Genomic DNA, 19,544 nt, shown 5'->3' on the forward strand with positions numbered 1-19,544 from the left:
ATTGAAACGGAAAACTTAAGTGTAAGGAAGAGAAAATCGTCTGTCATCGTAAAATTAAGGCATAATAGGTTTAGGTTTGGGATAAATGTGACTTAAGTGAAATTTGAATTGTAACATAATAAAGTTTGATCCAGTTTAATTCGGTTTGCAAAATACAAACCGCAAATCGAACCGAACCGCGCGGTTTTGTTGAAATGTGACCAAACACATCTGAATCTAATACATTCTTTTACAATTTTCGATTTAGTTTAGTTTAATTTATGATTTTCTATTGAATTGTTTCGGTTTAGAATACCCTGATTGTAATAAGGATCTTACTGACTCAATATATCAGACTTTTTTGTGTTCTTAAATCTATGTATTCTATGGACATATAAATCTCCTTTTACAATATTTTCACCAAGACTTCACCTAGTCTTAGACTAACTTTATAGACGGCAAAACAAACTTGACTTAGTCACCCTTCAATCACTACGCAAAGCAAGTAATACACAAAGCAAGTAAACGAGCCTCATTGGTGATATCAATAGGGAAAGGAACATCCATTTTTCCTTTTGGATTAGCAATTAGTGTAAAAACAAACTATTTTAATGACCCACAAGGCCATGTGAAGAGAATAGATAAGGGTCAGCATCCTACTCAGGACCACCAAACTTTGTGGTCGACAACCATCCTAATCTATTTCATTTCTTCTCAACACCTTCAACCCTCTTGTAATTTCCACTATTTTCTTATAATTTGATTTCTACACATTTAAACTATAATATAGTTTTTTACTTGTATTTAAATATTTATATAATCATATTAAAATTTGGTTAATTTAATTCAACATTACAAAATCGATTTATATGATAAAAATTTCAAAAATATACTCAAATTTATTTTTTGAAAATATGATATTCAATTTTAAAATTAATTAATTAATAAATTAATTTTACTTTCTACTAGCTAAGTTCAATTGAAGACGGATGAAATGTATAAACCGGTTTAATATTGAAATTATTAGTATTTAGAGGTATGGAATCTAAAACCTTAAAAGAAATATAATATTGAATCTTAAACCTTAAGTCAACATTGAATGCTTGAGTGTTTTAAATTCTAATGTGCTTAATTTCACTATTACTTTTCTTTCTTTTGACACTTTTTTCGACCAAAACAAATATATAGTCTTGTAGTTTATCAAAGAGATCACACCCACTAAAAAGACAGTGTTTACTTCTTTATAACATTTTTAGTTTTTATTTTTTAAAATGTATATTCTTTTTAAATTGTAAAGAAGATGAAGACGCAAAATAAATAATTCTAATAGTTTTAAAATAAAAGATAAAATAAAAGGAAAACTAGGAAAAAATACATTTTTTAAGATAAATATTTTGACATTTTAAAAATATTTTCAAAATCTTTTTTTTTATATTTTGAAAAAAAAAATTCTAGACGCACTACAAACCTAAAACCGGAAAAATTCAATCATGATGAGCCTCATTTATAGAATACGCACTAAGACATTGATGACTCAGAGCAATCACAACCATCAGATATAATCAGACGATCGTTGCGTAAGGTGTAGATCATATCAGAACGATTCTAACCGCCCACATTATATAAACTTCAGCGCACACCATTTAAAATATTATATCATTCACACACTTAAACTACTTTCTCACTTATGCATTGATTGTGATATTGTAGTGTTAATTTTGCAGATTCATCTCTATTTTGATGTATCAGACGTTCACTCCTCTATACAAAAACTCAAATTCATTAGATCTCCACATATTTCTTGTTCATAGAACAATTTTCAAAATCAATATTTTGACATTTTTTTAAATTTTTTGTAAAAGCTAAATTTGTTTAAAAAATTAATGACAAAATAATGAGGAAACTTTGGATTTAATATTATATAATGTTTTTCGTATAAAAGAAGTCAACAAAATTTTAAACATATGTAGATATTTAACAGAGTCGTCTCAAGTTTTTGGTTCCTCGGTGTAGAATAACTACAATTAACCATGATAAAATAAATAGAGACCATATTTAATCACGATTTAATCTGACAAATATTTTATGAGATCCTATTTAACTATAGTTTAGTCCTGACAAGTTTGAGGCCCTGTGCGGAAGCCCTTCTTGCATACCCTTAAAAGTGACCCTAATATTTAATCACCATAATTATAGAAGTTTGAATAAATGAATAAGAGTCTAAGCTTTTAGTTTTTACCTTTTCAGCTCGCATAAATAAAATAGCTTTATTTGATAATTGTGTTTACCTTTTAACTTTTAACTTTTTTACTAGCTTGTTTTTTTTCTCAAAAATCATTTGAAGTAGATTTTAAGTTTATAGCTTTTAGCTTGTCATTTTTTCTTCCATTTTTATCTTTATTATTTTAACTAAAATTCATTTTTATCTTATACAATTTATTTATGATTTAAAATAAAATAAATATGTCTTAAATGTAAGAATAGAAAAAGTCATACTTTATATAAAAAAGTCTCAATTAAATTTAGGTTTTAAAGGTGAAATTGGTTAATAAAACTTTTAAGATCAAATGTTTTTGTTTCGTAGTGAAACCATAGAGAGTTGAAGTAGGTGGTAAGGAATTCTGAATCGATGATGCTGATTTTTGATAAGGTGACGCAGGATGAATCTGTAAAGTCAGCACTGAAGGTGTGAAAAACACAAAAAATAAGAGTTTGAATTGGATTTTAAAAACAAAAGCTTTTTATCAACTCAAGAATATCACATAAATACTAAGAACAAATAGTTAAAAACACAAGTATTTTTATCGTAGTTCACTTGAAACTCAAAGTTACTTCAGTCCACCCGCCAAGGTGATTTCACCTTATACACAAGGACTTAATCCACTATAATTAATTGATTACAATAATCACAAAGAATAACCTTCTTTGTATTCTCAAGGATCGAACTATAACCAAGTCTCCTTAAGGAATCACAAATAGCAACTTTCTTTGTCTTCTCAAGGATCCGACTAAAACCTAGTCTCCTTAAGGAAATACAACCAAATAGTTTGAATAAGATTTTATGTGTTACAAGTTGCTTCTACACAATCAAATCTTTACACAAATGAAATAGAAATACTTATAGAAAAACAATGTATAAAAATTGATAGCTTTTCACAAAGAAATAGACTTGTCAAATTGTTGTAGCGCTTCTAGATTTCTTCAAGTCTCCAAGTCTCACTTATATAGCATAAGAAAAGAGACCGTTTGAGGGGAAAATGCGGATACCAAGTAGAGCGGTTGTCCATTATTGACTTGGTGAAAGGAGTGATACAACATATAGTCATTCACTCACAATTTTCAGTGACACATGTGATGTATAGTATTGTCCTTTGCCCACTGATGAGATCCTTTTCGAGCTTCAGAGTAGTTACCATAGGTCTCCATTTTTTAGGAAGACTTCTGATAATCTTTTTGAAATGGTCGGATGTAGTGTATCCTTTGTCCAGAACTTTCAGTCCTGCAACAAGCATCTGAAACCTTGAGAACATAGTCTCAACTATTTCATCATCTTCCATTTTGAATGCCTCGTACTTCTGAATTAAGACCAAGGCCTTTGTGTCCTTTACTTGAACATTCCCCTCACAAGTCATCCTCTGAGAGTCAAAAATGGATCCGGTAGAATCTCTGTTTGTTATCTTCTCATAGTCAGTATAAGAGATAACATTTAGCAATATAGTTCTGGCCTTATGATGAATTTTGAAATCTTTCTTCTGTTGATCAGTCATAACACTTCTTGCTATATTCCTTCAACATTAACTGGGTGAACGTAGCCATCGACTACAAGATCCCAGAGATCAACATCGTAACCAAGAAAGAAGCTTTCTATTCTATGTTTCTAATAATCAAATTCTCACCATCAAATATTGATGGTTTTGCACTATAGTGATCTCTTTCATTATTGTTAACAACGTTATCAACGACCATTGTTTCTCACACAAACTGGATCGATACTGAACACGGTGAAGTGTTGATAAAACTTTTTATCACAATCAGAACCGAAGTTCTGATGCCAATTGAAGGTGTGAAAACACAAGAAATGGGGGTTTTAATTGAGTTTTACAAAATAAAAACTTTTTCCAACTTAAGAACACCACTTAAAATATAATAACAAAGATATAAAAACACAAGTATTATTATCCTGGTTCGCTTGAAACTCAAAACTACTCCAGTCCATCCGCCAAAGCGGTTTTGCCTATACACAAAGTATTAATCCACTATAATCAACATATTACAATAATCACAAAGAATAACCTTCTTTGTCTTCTCAAGGATCCAACTATACCTTAGTCTCCTTAAGGACTCACAAAGAATAACCTTCTTTGTCTTCTCAAAGATAACCTCCTTAAGGAATCAAACAAACAGTTTGAATAATATTTTTTGTGTGTTACAAGTTACTTCTATACAGGCAAATTTTACACAAATCATAAACAAATACTTAAAGAAAAACTGTGTACAAAATAATAATAACTTTTCACAAAGAAACATACTTGTCAAAATGTTGTATCACCGACATATTTCTGTAAGTCTCCAAGTCTCACTTATATAACATAATAAGAAAATCGGTCGAGGGAAAAATGGGAAAAGCTCATAGAGCGACTGTCCACTGTTGGATGGTGAAAGGAGTGATATTGCGTACTGTACTTCGCCCATAAAATCAGTGACATGTGTGATGTATAATATTGTCCTTGCCCATGAAATCAGGTAGTGAAAAGGATATTCAATTTGTACTATATACTATTTGATCATGTTTCCATTTGATATTATCTTCAAGTTCATTGGCTTCTAATGAAAGTTGACGAAGCATGAAATGAAAAAACATAAAGTTGGATTCAAAAACTTCAGAATCTTTGGTCAGAACCTTGACAACGTCAATAGTCTGGCTTGAGATCTTCAATATCTTCAGAATCTTCAGAGTCTTCAGAATCTACAGTCAAAACCTTGATAACCTCAATCGTCTGGCTTGAGATCTTCAGAATCTTTAGCTATGTAATACAACTTCAGAAGCTTGCCATTCTTTAGAAGCTTGGTGATCAGAGTTACATCCAGAGGCATAAACTGAGAGAACGTTGCAGCATCAATATAACATCTCCTCATAAACTTCTCAGGAGTGAATCAACACAGAAGCAGAAAGATCAGTGGAACAACAACTTTGAACATCTTTCATAACTTTTTATAACTGGCGTAGAAGCGGAATCGAGACTCATTGTTCAGAAATTGATGATGTTTCATGTCATATACTTAGAATCAGAACTGCTTGTTAAAACTACACAATAAAAAACCATTAGGGTACCAAAATTATTCTCACACAAATACAACATTGTTATCATCAAAACTTAAGGTATAAATGTAGAGCCAAATCTTGTTCTAACACCATCCCTTAAAGACTATGGGAACAACCTTAACTTGAAGGTGTCATCTGATATGCCAGGAATCTTGAAGTTACTTAAAACTTCCATAAATTGCCTCAAGTGAAAATGTAGATCTTCATTGGCAGCTCTTCAGTATTGACCAATGGCTCGCAACATTTGAAACATCATTGTTTGAACTCAAATTGAGCCACAATGATATATGGTCGAATGATACATGTGCGCGTGGCGTTGGGATCAAATACATCATACTTTTTAATGTTTCTTGCCCTATCATTAGCAATACTAATGATGTTATTATATACCATGTCTCTTTCCTCTTCAATTGGTTCTTTTTCAAGGTCTCCAAAAACAAGGAAAGGTGAGGGATTTCTTGGTAAGTGACCAGTAGCTTGAAATCTTCATAGCAATCTAAGTGTTCTTTCAAACTCAGGATCTCCTTTGTATACTGAATTCAACAACCTGCACATGCAACAACTAAGCACATGTTGTGTCACCAGACTATAGAAAATGTGAGAAGCTCATCATACAATAAGCATGCAGGAGACGAAGTGTATTATGGCAGGCTGATGGCGCATGTGATCCTGCGAAGGTGTCTTGTAGCAGACCATCGTGTAACGGTTGTTCAATTCTACAAATTTTTCTCTTCTAACCCTTGATCTCATCTCTTTTCTATTTGATTGAAATACGCTCAATCCTGCTGTTTGATGTCACATATGCCCTAAAGAAGTGAACATCCATCCCTTGTATCCTTTATTTTATCTATCTTTCTTCTCAAAGTCGGGGTTAAAGCGTTGTTCTAGTACTGTCGTGTCAGGACTCATAAGAAGTTATCTATACACAAGTAACAAACACATACAAGCTCACAAGCAAGAGAACTTATTGTGAACTTCATAATTTACTTAAAAACAAAGAAAAAGCACTAAATTAAACTAGAAAGTGACTGAATTAAAAAGATAACATCAAGTGTTAAGGTGTATAATACCTCACAAAAAGTGAATTATCATAAATCTCGAACCAATGAGGAGTTTTGAGTTGGCTATCCTCTAAATTGAACCAAGATTTTACACGGATTGACCATGAACTAAACCAAGATTTTTACCGGGATGATCTAGAATCTACCGATATTTCACACAAGATCAACTCAAAAATCGAGAGAGATTTTATTTAGGGATAATCTCGAATTTTCTGAAGGTTTTTATTTGGTTATTCTTCATAGACTAAAAATAGAGTTTTTCTTCAATGACGGAGCTCACAAATCAAACAAAGACTTATACTAATCCTCAAAAGAGATTTTATACCTGTTTAACTTCAAACCTAAACAATTACTCCCTAAGGAAGAATAACTTACTCAAGAGGCAAAAGAACCCGTTAAATTTACAATAATACCCTTACTCAAAATAACTTCCTCACTAAACTCAAGAACGCTCTCGGAATGCTATGGATATTAATGTGTGTGTGAGAGAGAGAAAGATCACTTTTATGGTGTTTGAAATAAAAGGGAAAGTCTATACATATAGGGCAAGAAATGATTCATTTTAAGAAACAATTGATGAGCAAAATAATCAAGTATTATAATTATTCTTAAAATGACATAGTATTTAATTTAATTAATGATTTTTGTTGCTATGCAAATAATATGCATTTAAAAAATACGATTTATGTGGGTGGAGGCGAGACGGGGCGGAGAAACCTATTCTTTGTTGCGGGCGAGGGTGGTGGCTCAATTGTTACTCTCGATTGGATTTGGAGAAGAGGACATGTCTGATTATTGGAGGCGGAGCTAATAATGCTTAAACCCGCCTCAGCTCCGTCCCGTTGTTATGCCTTTTTCCCTCCTCAAACTTGTGACAGATTATTCTTCATATTTTTGTTTTATATTTTTATATTTTAGTATTTCACAATGCAATAAAGTTACTTTTTCATGCAAGAGCTTTTACCCTTGACATACATCTATCAATGATTGTGATTTTCTTATAGTGGTGATTTCAACAAACATACTTAATCGTTGAAGTAATAATAAATAGTAACACTTACCAAATATCAAACTCGATAATTAAAAATACTTTTGATTGGAGTAATTCTGTATTAGTTGAACAAAATGTTCTTTGAGTTGTTTTATAATGTGCACTTAGAATATTTATGAATATTCATCTTATTAAATTAAAAAAATATTTTTGAGAAGTAAAAGTATCACAATATGGCATGATTGTAAGTTGTAACTGGAAACCAACAAAACATTATATACAAATTTAAGCATCATCCAAACCTCAAATCCTATCAAACAGAAATTGTTAGCTATTATATAACCTACATGAATTGAATGCACCTAAGATGTTGTTCATTAATATGATGTCACATTCTCTATACTTACTAAGATGTTACTCTTTTTGATGTCACATCCTGCTGTACTTACTAAGATAAGATGTTAAGTAGCACAATATTGGTAAGTTCATTAGGTTATAACATTGAATGTAATTTGTGTTTGAGGCAACAATGACACTTTCTCTAACTTTCTCTAACAATTATTTTTACCATTAAATAATAATATTAATATCAACATTTTTTCATACCATTTTATCGATCGGTACGATTTTTAAAACTTTGAGTGTAACATTATATTATTTATAAATCATAAGAAAATAAGTTAACAATTTCCCAACCGTCAACTCCCCAACCATAGTATGCTTACACTGTTTTGGTATCATCTCTTATTGAGTAATACTAGTCCATAGTCAATATCTTCAAAACCAATAATTTCAATATATTGTACTATGCACTAAATGCATTCCACTTTTTGTCTAACCATGATAACAAACATGTCCCTCATGGAAAATTTCAATTATGAAGGTACTACTTTTATACTCTACTATATCCTAATTATTTGCCAAAGTTTACCTTTTAAAATAATTAAATAATTAATATATTTAAATAATATATAAACAAGATACACTGTCTAATCAATATATTTTAAAAAAATAATTATTTAATAAATAGAATTATCTATTTGAAACTAAATTTAATTATCAATTTATATTTATACTTGCCTTAATTGATGTATAATATATAGCATCAAATTTTAAGCAATGACATAATGCAATGCTCTTAAGACACAAAAAAACATAATGGGAATTAATTAACTCACTAGTATTAAGTGTTTATAAGATCTATCTGAAGTGACAAGATTCATGTTGTTAAATTAAACATTTTCATCAATTTTTAAACTTGAAAACTTGCAATTTAAAAATAAAAGTAAAATAAAAGTTTATATTAATTGATAGATATTTTAGAAAGAAAATATTAAACAGATGAAAATAATAACCAAACATTTTATATTCTATTAATTTAATATTTGAGATCAAATGCAAGTATAATCAATTTTTTTATTTTATATAAATATACTTTTGTAGGATATAGTTCCCTTGCATTTAGGTAGGAGCTAAAGTGTTATCCACCACATATTTTCTCCAATTCAAAACAACTATATCTAATTTGAAGTCAATTGCTATCACATAATAAAGACCTAATGAGTAATGAATGATCACCTTTTTATCACATATTAAAGGGTAAACAATTGCACATGGACATGGTCTCACCTTTTTCATATATATTTTTTTTAAGAATTATTCATCTATCTAAATTAATGAATGATCACTTTAACAATTAAATTTCAAAAGGGTAATGAATTTCCATCTCTTATTTTCATTGTAAAACACAATGAATAAAGAATAATTGATATATTGGAGTAAACCTATAATATTTCATTTTGTGTTGAATTTGATTAAATCGGTTTAATGAGTCGGATCAATTTAGTTGATTTAATATTTATTGGAGTAAATTTATAAAAATAATTAATGTTTTATAAAACTTACAAATATTTACTTTTTACATTTTAAAAAAATCAAAATTTTAAAATAGTCTAAAGAACTATTTTTTATTATTGAAAAAAAGATATTATCATGTGATATTAATTTTAAAAATTAAAGATAGTGAATTGTCTGTGTAAACTAGTTTTACATTATCATTTAATAGAATTATAATATTTTATCATGTTATATAAGTATTTTAAAAATATTATAAAATTAAACGCGTGTCTTGACAAGATACACGTCTGTAATTGACTTGTCAATGCATATTCTTTTTTCTTTTTATTTTAATATCATTTGACATTATTTTAATCGTTATCCTACTTTAAACGATAAATTAAATAACACTCAAAAGTTTATATTTCATGTCTTGTATGTTTGGGAGTACAATGTCATGATTAAATTATAAAAATGATAATATCATGACAATATTATGAATCTCATTTTTATAATATAATAATAATAATAATAAAAAATATTAATTAAGTTTGATTGGTTTCAAATTTCGACGAGTTTGAAATAATCATTCGAGCCTAAATAAAACAATATTATATTATCCAAATTAAACGATAAGATTAATCCGATACCCCAACCGAACCAATCCATTTAAAAGAAGAAAAAAAACGGATCGATCTTTTTCATTCGACCTGTTCAAATTTATCCACTCCTAAGTGTAAGAACTAAGTATGACTAAGGTTGACCAATGCATTCAACACTTCATAGAATTGAATATGAATCATGTTATTATTCTTATTATGGACATACATTGACACATGGCTTTGACATTGTCTTCCAAACAAACAACAAACCATGCCTCAAGTTAAATGTTATAACATTGCAATGTCTATATGTAACAAATGCATGAATTGCCAAGACAATACATAGGAAAAGGTTATCAACATCCTAGTATAAATTCAACAACTAACAACTATGTTCTCTTGGATCATCTATTGCCCTTTATGTCAAGGTTTATGGCATGCGTCCGGTCACCACTAATATCCAATGAACTCATGTACGTATGTACGAGATCTTGAGATCTTAAGTAAGATCGATCGGTCGGTCTGTGAAAAATCATAAACTTCGTAATACTTGTATGACACATAAAATTTTATTGACTTTTTTTTATAATTTTATATATTCATAATTTTTATTAAAAAAACTCGATTTTGACTATACCGACCACATAAATAATTTTTATTCAATAAACATATGTAAGTAAACCTTTGTTAGTAGTTTTACTTCTTGTGATAAATATTGTTAAGCACACTTACAATGGTCCCACCAGAAAGCATAGCCACCCAGAAGATAGATAATGTCACAACTTTCCCACACCACTAATTTTCTGCCACGTGTCCTACACAGATTCTCTTAAAACTCCCAACATCACCAAAAACAGCAAGAACAATCACTGCAAACACAAACTTCATCTATTTTAACATCCTTAACACTGTCTGTCCAAAACTGACAAACAAACCATTCATCACACACTCCCTCACTCCACAAATGTTGGAGCAAAAATTCCTCACCACCACCTCGGCCACCGTCCGGTCCGCGGTCACATGGCCGCGGACATGCGACACGTGCCGCTCCGCTCCATGCGCGGTATTCTGCCGCGCAGATTCAGCGTACTTATGCGCTGGATGCGACGCTCGCATCCACGCAGCAAACCGTGTAGCCTCGAGGCACGAACGCGTCTGGGTCTGCGAGGCCTGCGAGCGTGCCCCGGCGGCTTTTCTCTGTAAAGCCGACGCTGCTTCCCTCTGCTCCTCATGCGACGCTGATATCCATTCCGCTAACCCGCTTGCCAGCCGCCACCAACGTGTCCCGATTCTTCCGATTTCTGGATACCTGTACGGTCCTCCGACGACCCTTTTAGGTGCTGACGACGAAGGCTTTGTCCGCGGCGGCGGTGACGCGGAGGAAGAGGAGGATGAAGGTGCTGATATGGAAGATGAAAATGAAGCAGCTTCATGGCTTTTGTTGAATCCTTTGAAAAACAACCATCACAATATCAACAACCACAACAACAATAACAATAGCAATGATCATAATCAAGAAGGTAATAATAATGGATTTTTGTTTAGCGGCGAAGTTGATGAGTATTTGGATCTTGTGGATTGTAATTCTTGTGGTGGTGGTGAAAACACTTTCACTACCAATAATACTCATGATCACGACTATAGTCGTGATCAACAACAACAGCGACAAGATCATTATGGTGTTCCTCAAAAGAACTATGTTGGAGATAGTGTTGTTCCTGTTCAACAGCAACATCTACAGAATTTTCAACTTGGGTTGGAGTTTGAATCTTCCAAAGCTGGATTCAGTTACAATGGTGGATCAATTAGTCAAAGTGTAAGGTTTCTTAAATTTCTTTACTTCTTATGTCTCTTTGTTTGACTCAATGATTCTTGATTTTTTTTAGTTGTTTGCAAAGGTTTGAAATTGGTGAAAACTATTACAAAATTCATATGTTTGAATCTCATATTAATCTAATTCAAGATCTTGAACCACTTTGTATATAACATTTTTTTTTTTAAATTAGGGAAAAAAAGTGAATTTGAATTTTACTTTTATAAATTTATAGTTTTAATTTATAATTTATATTTTTTCTAGTAATGTGAAATGTGAATTTCACCTTTATAATTCAAATTCTATATTTGGATAGATTTTTCTACATAATTTCTACCCTAGATGATTTTGCTATTTTGAACAAGTTCTACAAACATACAAACATGATGTTTTAGATTCTTTTTGTAACTTTTCAACTCTCTTTACCTTTTTTTTTCTTTTCCCTTTTTTCTTTACACTTTTTTTTAATGGTAAGAATCTAAGGACCAAGTATCATGCTTGGTTGCTAGGAAACGGTTCTAAGTTTGTTTTTCTTCAAACTTCATAAGAAATTTTTTCATTTTTCTTAGTATATTCCTTTTTTAGCCTTTTATCAGTACAGAACAACAAGTACAAGCTGTGTTAATGGCTTTCTTTTTGGATTCTGAATGTTGGAATATTTATCTGCTAGGAAATATTCTTCAATTTTCCACCGTCTGAAATCTAATTCCCTCAAAATTAGACTTCTGTAGATGCTATTTCTTTTTCATGAAACTCTATTCTTAGTGCTGTCAAAACCACAACAACGTGATGGTTTTTAAATTGCGGTTGCGATCATAGATACGGTTGCAATTGCAACTCAGTTGGTGTAACGCGCTTTGCAGGTATTGCAGCGTGAATTTTGATTTGAAGGTGTTTAAAATTCATAGTTGAAAGACGAAAAAAGTTAATGGAACAAACATGAGAAAAAAATTTCTATTATGATCATACATATGATTTTAAATTACACAGCTAATTACTGGTCTGATGTAGTTGCGAAGATTGCTGCATAACAATATTGTGAATTTTAAAGAATTAATCTTTGTATGCGGAGGATATCTCGTTTATACTAAAATAAATTAATGAATCAAGCTCATAACATTGAGCTAAAGTGATATTAAAATGAAAATTATTGAATTTTAATTTCATAAACCTATGATATTTCATGCATTTTGGTTACTAATTTATTATTTATTCTATCTTATTGAAAATCAGGTTTCAGTTTCATCAATGGATGTTGGTGTTGTACCAGAATCAACAATGAGAGATGCCACAACAATGTCATATTCAAGACCTTCAAAAGGAACAATTGACCTATTTTCAGCTCCTCCTATTCAAATGACTTCTCATTTCTCTCCAATGGACAGAGAAGCCAGAGTCCTAAGGTACCTTGAAAAAAAGAAAACAAGAAAATTCGAGAAAACGATCCGGTACGCCTCGAGGAAAGCCTACGCGGAAACTCGGCCGCGTATCAAAGGTCGGTTCGCGAAACGGACCGACGTTGAAGCTGAAGTCGATCAAATGTTTTCCACAACACTAATTACGGAAGTTGGATACGGAATCGTTCCCTCGTTCGTATAACGTTAAACAAAACGATCAAATGACTTAGTGTTTATTTGAATTTATCTGAGTTCGTTCGCCAGAATCACACTCTCATCATCGTGGTTTTGTTAAATATTACCAACAAAAATTTCTAGCATTTATGTTTTATTATTATTAAGTTTTTCTATTAATACTGTATTTTTTTTCATATAATCTAATTATTTGTTGTTGCAATAATTAGATATATGTTTTAATAGCTTGTTTATTGTATTTTTTATGAGACTCCTATTTGTAAATAAAATCCTTATATTATCTTAAGTTATTAAATTCTTGTAAATGTATCTTTTCAAAAAGTTGTAATTTTTCTTTATTTGTATTTGGTGTGTAATTTTAATAATAAATATATATTGATACAATATAAAGAGGATTATAATTTATAACCATTATATAGCTTTTGAATTTTATAATATAGTGTGTTATTTAATTATAAAAAAATAACTTTGAGGGACCCAAAGTCATTAACTATAAGTCATATATAAGACATAAATTAAGCATGTTTTTCTCTAGTTTTGAAAACTCCAATTTTAAAATGTTGAATTGAAGATTCTTCATGTACAAGAAATCTCATATATTTTACATAAGCTCCTTAAACAAACCAAAACTAAATATAAAGGAGAACAAAACAACGTTAAAATTGTCAACTAATCTTAAAATTGGCAAAAAAAAAATCAAGAGAGCAAAAATGAAAACAACTAAATAAACAAACAACAAACATATATAAAAAAAGAGAAATACAAGATTCTAAGAAAAAACAAGGGAAAACACAAACACCACACCAAAATATCGCAGAAGAGAATATCGACAAGCATTCTAAAAAACTCATCATCACAATAAACTTGGATTTTTGCCCCTCATGAACAACTACAGATTCATGCACAAAATGAAAATCGATCTCCACTTTAAGAAGGTGCAAGAAGCACACAAAAATTTAATCAAAAATCATTTCCAAAATAAAAAAATTACACGGGCTAACAATACCACTTTACTAGATATCAATCTAAAAAGATGAACTCGTCTCAAACGACTAAATCATTTGATCATTATAACTTCATGAATTGGAGTATTTATATACTTATCGATGGAAATATTGAGAATTAAGGATTAAAAAGAGTTGGAGATCTATAATTCAAATTCTTAGAATGGTGTAAATACATAGTAACAATCACTAACAATTTGTCATTAAAAGAAACTCATGTATTGAAATATAGTTGTTAGACAAAACCTAACATGATTTGACTATAGTATAAACAAAAAATAAAAGCAAAAGCAATAGCATAGAATATTGTGATTAACAATTATAAACACAAGTCCTTAATCATTCCTCTAAATACAATGGACCTACATCATCCAAAGATCATGGGAGTTTTTGTCATATTCTAAAAGAAGAAAAGAAATGTTTCATGAATGATCTTCTTCTAGCCAAAGTTTCCATAATATACTTTTATATTTTAAAAAGTCATGCACATGCAATGATGAATTTACCACAAACTAAATGTATGAACATACTTTGAAACTTTAACTTTAACTTGATTCATGATTAGTCATTTTAGTTGACATATGATTGGATTGAGATAAAAGAAAACAAAGTAAAGAAACAAATAAAGAAATCTTTTATGCAAATAAAGGTACATGCAAATGCTTTAAATTTCATATCAAATGAAAGACAAAACTTGTTATAGAGGAATCTATATGACCCTATTGAGCAATAGGTGAAAATGTGATGTTTTGTCATCTTCTTAATTGGTATATATTATTTTGTGCTTGAAACTTGGAGAGCTATGAAAAAGTTGCTTGCACTTTTTGCCATCTTGGAAGTGAATATTTTACACACAAAAAAGTAGAAAAAAAATAATGAATCAAGTTTTGATGCTTTGTGATATTTCTTCTTGTTGTCAATGGTCCATAAATATTGGAATAATCAAAATATGCAATACTATTGGTTGATCTTAGTATCATATAAATTGTATAAAAAAAATTATTTTCATCAAGGGTGTGAAATGTTTGTAGAAATAAGAGATCTTCAAATATTATAAAAGAAAAAGTAAAAGAAACAATCTTGTGTTATATAAACTATAGTTAATAGAGTCACATAGTGGTCCTATAAAGTGGCTGCACTTTTTCACTTTTATGTATAACAAAGTAGAAGAATTAGTGAAGGTTATTATAGCATATATATTTGGATTAAGACCCCTTGCTTAATCTTTGATGCTTTCACTTCATTGGCTCTAATATGAGATGAGCTTTAGACAGGAACATTATACATATGCACCCACCAACTTTATTACAATGATGGGAAAAACCAAACCGACTCATCAATTTACTGTATTGATGATACTCGATATGAAATTTAAATATAAAGATAGTTGAGTCAAGTTTATAATGGTATGTGGCTAAGCAGTCAAATTCAAAGACTAAGTAATCAAATCCAAGAATATTGTAAAAATTGATAAATAATTCAAAGTATTTGAAAGAATTATTTAAATTTCAATCTGGACATCCGGTTATTTTAGTATAAAATGGATCTCACCCACCGTGTGATGGGCTAAACTCTTAACCCGACCGACGAGATCAACAATGATATGAGAGTGGAGTAGCGTTTTTACGGTAATCCAATTGGGGCAATCGGACGACATAAGTCTTTATGAAAAGGTCTTTAGGACCGATCCCCAATTTCCATTACCTGCATTTAATCACCATGATATGCATTCAATCACCATGGTGTACATTAAAGTATTTTCAGTAGGACCTCTTTATAGACAGAGTAAAGACCACTATATAAAGGGACACATCAGAAAACAAAAGGACATCCACAAGAGTGATCCTCAAGAACACATTATCATTGGAGTTACTGATTTCCTCAATATAAATTGATGGCGGACACGTTGAAAAAGACAATCCTCTGTTGGTACATGATCCTCCCTAAACTCTTTGTCATTAGCTACACGGACTTTACAAGGAAAATGATACATCAATTTTCAGCTAGCAAACCTTTTTGATGTCTGCCAAGGGTACTCTGAATTATTATGAGAATACTTAGCCCATTTCAACTATGAAACCATCAAGTTCGCTCATCCCAACCAAAAGATGTTTGTAGGGACTTTCCAAATTTGTCTCAAGGTAGGAAATTTAATGAGTCTTTGGCGGAGATGCTAACGTCTTCGATGAAGGAGATCATGACCAATGTGGAATGCTATATAAAAGGGAAAAGATAGAAATGCCGAGAAGAGAACAAGGGAAAAGATAGAAATGTCGAGAAGAGAGCAAGGGATGAGAGAGAGAGAGAGGACTTTGAAAATCATAATCCAGCAGACAGAGATGGCACTAGAATGCATTACCGATTTGTGATAAAATGACCTCCAAGCTTGCCCCAAATCCATTTGAACGCTTAACTCTGTTAAACACGGGATGAGAGAGGATTCTCCAAAATGTTTACCATACAAAGGTCATCCTAAATCCATACCCTTTTAAAGGTGACATCATGGGAAAAAAATCCCGACAAGATGTGTAATTACGATAGAATAAGGGTAATCACATTGACGATTGCAATCATTTGAAATAAGAGATTGAAAGATTGATCCAAATAAAGGTGTGAAAAACACAAGAAGGGGGGGGGGGGGGGGGGGGGTTAATTGGATTTTAAAAGCAAAAGTTTTTTACCAACTCAAGAACACCACATAAATATTAAGAATAAAGAGATAGAAACACAAGTATTTTTATCCTGGTTCGCTCGAAACTCAAACCTACTCCAGTCCATCCGCCAAGGTGATTTTGCTTTATACACAAGGACTTAATCCAGTATAATCAACTGATTATAATAATCACAAAGAATAACCTTCTTTGTCTTCTCAAGGATCTGACAATACCCTAGTCTCCTTAAGGAATGAAAAATAACAAATTTGAATCAAAGGTTTTGTGTTTACAAGTTGCTTCTACACAAGCCAATTTTACACAAATGAAAAACAAACACTTAAAGTAAAACCGTGTACAAAAATGATAGCTTTTCACGAAGAAACAAACTTGTCGAATATTGTAGTGTGTCTCAGCTTTTTCTTCAAGTCTCAAAGTCCCACTTATATAGCATAAGAAAAGAGATCGTTGGAGGGAAAAATGGGGATACCAATAGAGTTGAAGTCCACTGTTGGATTGGTGAAATGAGTGATACATTATACCTTCCTTCGCCCACAATATCAATGACATGTGTGATGTATAGTATTTTCCTTTGCCCATAATTTTAGGTAGTGGAAGGAATATTTGATTTGTACCATGTACTATTTGATCATGTAACCATTTTGAACTTATCTTCAAATTCATTGGCTTCTGATGAATAAATGATGAAGCATGAAACGAAGAAACATACAGTTGGATTCAGGAACATGTATAGATGTATAACCAGATCTTGTTCTAACAATCTTCCCCTTTTTGATGATGGCAAAAACATGTATTTTGATGAACATTTTTATACAGGGTAATCACAGAAAGATACATCTTACGGAATCACAAAGGCCCCCTGAGATGTATAATCCTAAAAAGATAAAATCAGAATGAAAAAGAACTTTCTTGATTAACCTTTTTGAAGTACCAGAATGATCTTCCATCAGAATCTTGTTTGTCTTCAAAAGTTGCTTGAAATTATCCTGAGCACTGGTTGTCAAAATCAACATTCTGATGAACTTCACTTCAGAAGCTTGGTTGAACTCTTTTGAAGAAGCTTCAGAGCTTGGTTCTCTTTGAAATTCTCTTTGAATCTTTTAAAGAGATTTCAGAGCCTGGTTACAAATTCTTCTTAAAGAGCTTCAGAGCCTTGTTATAATCCTTGGGATTTGGTTGAATCAAGTCTGATTAACATGGAATTTGCAATTCCTCAGAACTTGATGTCTGTTTCAGATTCCTAGTAGAAATATTTTTCAAACAGTAAGGTTAAAGCTTTAGACTCAGAGAGTCGATCATTTATTCAAAAATTGGTAACTTAAGTTCTGATCTGAAAGACTTCAAGAGCTTCTGATGTTCTTGACTTTTTCCTACAAGACAATTAACAAACTATTCTTCGAAGTAGTTGTTAGAAGAAACATTAAAAAATGTTTGAGTTATGATTCATGAATATAGATATATCAAAATCAATTTCGTTTCTCCCCCTTTATCGTCAATGAAAATCACATAGACAAAAAAATAATAATGGAAAGAAACAAACATGATTTTATTGAAATGTACCAGAAGGCAGAAAAAGTACAATCATGTTACAAAGACAGAAATTCAAAAACACTTAAACAAAATAAAAACACAAAAAATACTTGAACAAAATAAAAACACAAAAGTGTAGAGACTATTTTGAAAACTAAGGGTTTTGTGGCAGAGGAGGCGGTAGAACATCTGAGTAGTCATCAGGTAGATTGAAGGGATCCACCAACAAATCAATATTGTCCAAGATGCAACTTGCCATATAGTAAGCCAAAGCTTTCAAAGGGTCGATCTTGGTGAAGATATGATAGTTTTCCAATGGGATACTACTATCGTAGATTTCTTCCTTGGAGGGAGGAGTGTTCTTATCGGCGACTGATTGAGGAGAAGATTGAGGTTGAGCTTGTTGCTGTTGTTGTTTTTGATTATCCATTGAAGGAAGTTGAAGATGAATAAGAACAAATGTATATAGGGTATTTGAAGGTTTGAAAGAGAGAAAAGTGTGGGAGTAGTTGTGATCGTAGTGTGACAATGAGTGAAGTGAGTTTATATAGAAAATAAGCAATGATAAAAGCTAACAAAAACACAATCAAAAGGGGGGAACGCGTAAGAGATTTTAACCTAATTCCAAGAAATGAAAAATCCAATGTTTCACGCCAACATCACGCATGCTCAAAAAGTGGGACAACTGTCACCACTAACAACCACATGATATCCAACGAAAAGACAAACATTTTTAATGCAATAATTGTTCAAAATCAAGAAGACAAATAGATAAGGTTACTTCTTATCAGAACCATTCTGATTCATGAAATTTACTCACTTCAGAAAGCTCATGTCTCAGAATCAACAAATAAATTCTCAGAACCTAATCAAGAGTTCTAGAAGCTTAACATTTTGAAATTCATCTCTTTATTCTGGACAAAAGTCCATACGTATTTTTTTCAGAATGAAAGCGAATCTATATTCAACAAGGGTTTTTGTAAAGATATCTGTCCATTGATGGTCTGTATCAACAAATTTTAAATGAAAAATACCCTTCTGAACATAGTCACGAAAAAAGTGATGTTTAATTTCAATATGATTAGCCCTAGAATGCAAAAAAATAAATAGCAGAAGTATTATCACAAAGAATATGAATGTT

At 31.2% G+C, this 19,544-nt stretch overlaps 1 protein-coding gene across 1 annotated transcript; it reads left to right on the forward strand.

Moving 5' to 3' along the window:
* Window positions 1–10,639: 10,639 nt before the first annotated feature.
* Window positions 10,640–13,483, forward strand: LOC127128429 (zinc finger protein CONSTANS-LIKE 2). The gene is made up of 2 exons (XM_051057724.1): window positions 10,640–11,608; window positions 12,839–13,483. The coding sequence occupies exons 1-2, from the start codon at window positions 10,757–10,759 to the stop codon at window positions 13,202–13,204; spliced, it is 1,218 nt and encodes a 405-aa protein (XP_050913681.1). The 5' UTR covers window positions 10,640–10,756; the 3' UTR covers window positions 13,205–13,483.
* Window positions 13,484–19,544: the final 6,061 nt, after the last annotated feature.

This window comes from Lathyrus oleraceus, chromosome 3 (genome assembly GCF_024323335.1).
Source record: "Lathyrus oleraceus cultivar Zhongwan6 chromosome 3, CAAS_Psat_ZW6_1.0, whole genome shotgun sequence".
Taxonomy (NCBI): Eukaryota; Viridiplantae; Streptophyta; class Magnoliopsida; order Fabales; family Fabaceae; genus Lathyrus; species Lathyrus oleraceus.

Coding starts and splice junctions, on each gene's coding strand:
- LOC127128429 (XM_051057724.1), top strand. CDS start 10,757: ATGTTGGAGCAAAAATTCCTCACCACCACCTCGGCCACCGTCCGGTCC. Junction 11,609..12,838: donor GTGGATCAATTAGTCAAAGT/GTAAGGTTTCTT, acceptor ATTGAAAATCAG/GTTTCAGTTTCATCAATGGA.